General features: G+C 42.4%; 1 protein-coding gene across 2 annotated transcripts in view; it reads right to left on the bottom strand.

Moving 5' to 3' along the window:
• CDH1 (cadherin 1) overlaps positions 1–2,604 on the bottom strand; it is a 77,970-nt gene that overhangs the window by 12,385 nt on the left and 62,981 nt on the right. For both annotated transcript variants that reach the window (XM_007449940.1, XM_007449939.1), the window contains one exon: positions 967–1,211. In XM_007449940.1, the coding sequence (XP_007450002.1) occupies positions 967–1,211 (245 nt within the window). The remainder of the gene's footprint in view (positions 1–966; positions 1,212–2,604) is intronic.

The following is a 2,604-nucleotide window of genomic DNA, read 5'->3' on the forward strand; positions in this document are numbered from 1 at the left end:
AAAAAAAAAAAAAAAAAAAAATTCCTCATCATCCTTGACCTAATGATTCTAGCAGCCATTAATATCACTACCTGGATCCTTTATATCCGTATGGCACACATGCACAGTTTAAAGCTATTTATGAGCCCTTCCAATCAGGATAAAATTATCACTTCCCAGAATAACTCGGAAATTGAAGCTGCACTTAAACTTCATGTTTGTTTTACATTTAGTAAGTCACAGGCACTGATACTAAAACACAAACACCTCCCCCTCCAAACAAGAACGTGCTCAATTTATTACCAAGTGGGACTCTATACTGGATTTGCATAACCTTTTTCCCAAATAGTTGAGAGCATTCTAATAGTTTCCTCTAAAGTAAATATTAACAGGTAGGAATCTCTCTCTGAGAAGAGGAAGTGACCGAGGCCTTTGTTATCTCTGGAAATCATGCTATTGCTAAAAAGACGCAGATGTGCCATGATTGGATTTGTGCTTAACAGTCTTCCCTTTGAGTTTCCACCATTGTCACACCTAAACACCAAGTATGCCATCAGACCTAGCTCTCAAAAGAATAAGAACATCCTTTATCATACGTGGCCACAGAGGTGTTGCTGTTGGTTGGTTTGTATGTGTGTTTTCAGCATCTGTGGCTGTGATTTACATTACAGAAGCGCCTTCAAGTTTACAAAACAAAAAAAGAAACAGTAAGCTACTTATAACACAATACCATGTATGTAAATTAAAACCACATTCCTACTGCACTAAGTGAATTCAAAAAGAGGAAGCACAGTAAACCGACAATGGCTGACCATGGACGGAATGGACAAGGTGTGGGGAATGGGGATAAAAATATAAATAAGCCAAACAAGAGAAGGATCTTCCACAGACCAATGATGATAAAAATGCCATGAACAAAATATATTATACATACAGGTACGCACACAGCCAGTTGCTGCCAGTAAGTGGAAAACCCCTCACACTTACGTGATCTTCTGTTCCATAAATCTGTCTGGCTCCTGGGCGGTGTAGGACGTGATCTCCAGGCCCAAGCCAAAGTCCTCGGGCACTGTCACTTTCTTCTGAGGAGGCATGAAGATGGGGGCTTCATTCACATCTATCACGTCCACGGTGACGGTGGCTGTGGAAGTGGAGAGAGTGACCTCAAAGGGGGCCACATTAGTCACTGCCACATACAGGATGTACTGCTGCTTGGCCTCAAAATCCAAGCCCTAAAGAGCAGAAAAAATACATTTTATGTTAGAAAAAAAAAAGAAACATTAAATCCTTAACTATTGTTTTTTGGTTAGCAATATATCAGTGGTTCTCACATCTGACTGCATTAAGAAGAACTCACTTGAGAACTTTTAAAGAAAACACATGCCTGGACCCTAACCCCAGAGCCAGTGAATAGGAATCTCTGAGGTTGGGGTCTGGACACCAATATTTTTTAAAAAGTTCCCAATGACTAACATGCAACCAGATTCATGTTGAGAACCCCAGTAAAGAATAAAGATGAGCTACATGAAATCTCAAGTGGCAAGCCTCTATTAACAAATGTAGCACATTAAGTCATTTATTTACCTGAGACCAGTAAGAAGGTTCACATCCTATGCTGACATGCTGCCCGTGTGACAGCAAATGGACAAACGACCCTCCCTGTCCACCTCCCTAGCCCCAGTAAGTTTAGTGGCAAGAACATGAAGTTCAGAATCAGTCGGCAGTGAGCTCAAATCCCAGCCTGGCCATTTCCTAGCTGTGTGATTTGGGCAATAGAACCTCTGGGTCTGTTTCCACACCTAAATAAGTAGGAAAAGGAACTACCTCACAGAGGTACTATAAGGGATCAACTGGAGCTTTTATGAAGGACCTTGCGTATGGTGGGAACTCAAATTACTACCTTTTTTCTTTTGGTGATAGAATAATAACAGAAAACGCTGACATCAAATGTTTAGTGGGAGGACTTCCCTGGCGGCGCAGTGGTTAAGAATCTGCCTGCCAATGCAGGGGACACGGGTTCGAGCCCTGGTCTGAGAAGATCTCACATGCCACGGAGCAACTAAGCCCGTGCACCACAACTACTGAGCCTGCACTCTAGAGCCCGCGAGCCACAACTACTGAGCCCACGTGCCACAACTACTGAAGCCTGTGCGCCTAGAGCCTGTGCTCTGCAACAAGAGAAGCCACCGCAATGAGAAGCCTGCGCACTGAATGAAGAGGAGCCTCTGCTCACCGCAACTAGAGAAAGCCCACACACAGCAATGAAGACCCATCTCAACCAAAAAAAAAATAAATTAAATAAGTAAATTAAAAAAAAGAAATGTTTAGTGGGAGTTAAGATGATGTACTAAGCAATTCAGAAATGAAGGGTCTGCTCACTTGCTCAAGGGGAAGTCAAACCTCCGGCGCTAAGTTAGGGATCCGTTCGTTAACTCTGACTAACTTCACAAGGAAATCACTCAACTTCTTACTATTCACGTTTCCTAGACATCTTTCACAGGCTTATTTGCCCTTCTTCTAAAATCATCCAGCAAAATAGCAGAGACCATAAACCATTTTTTTTTTCTTTTTTCTTTTTTTTTTTGCGGTACGCGGGCCTCTCACTGTTGTGGCCTCTCCTGTTGC

This window comes from Lipotes vexillifer, unplaced genomic scaffold, assembly GCF_000442215.2.
Source record: "Lipotes vexillifer unplaced genomic scaffold, Lipotes_vexillifer_v1.1 scaffold1235, whole genome shotgun sequence".
In the NCBI taxonomy this organism is placed as follows: Eukaryota; Metazoa; Chordata; class Mammalia; order Artiodactyla; family Lipotidae; genus Lipotes; species Lipotes vexillifer.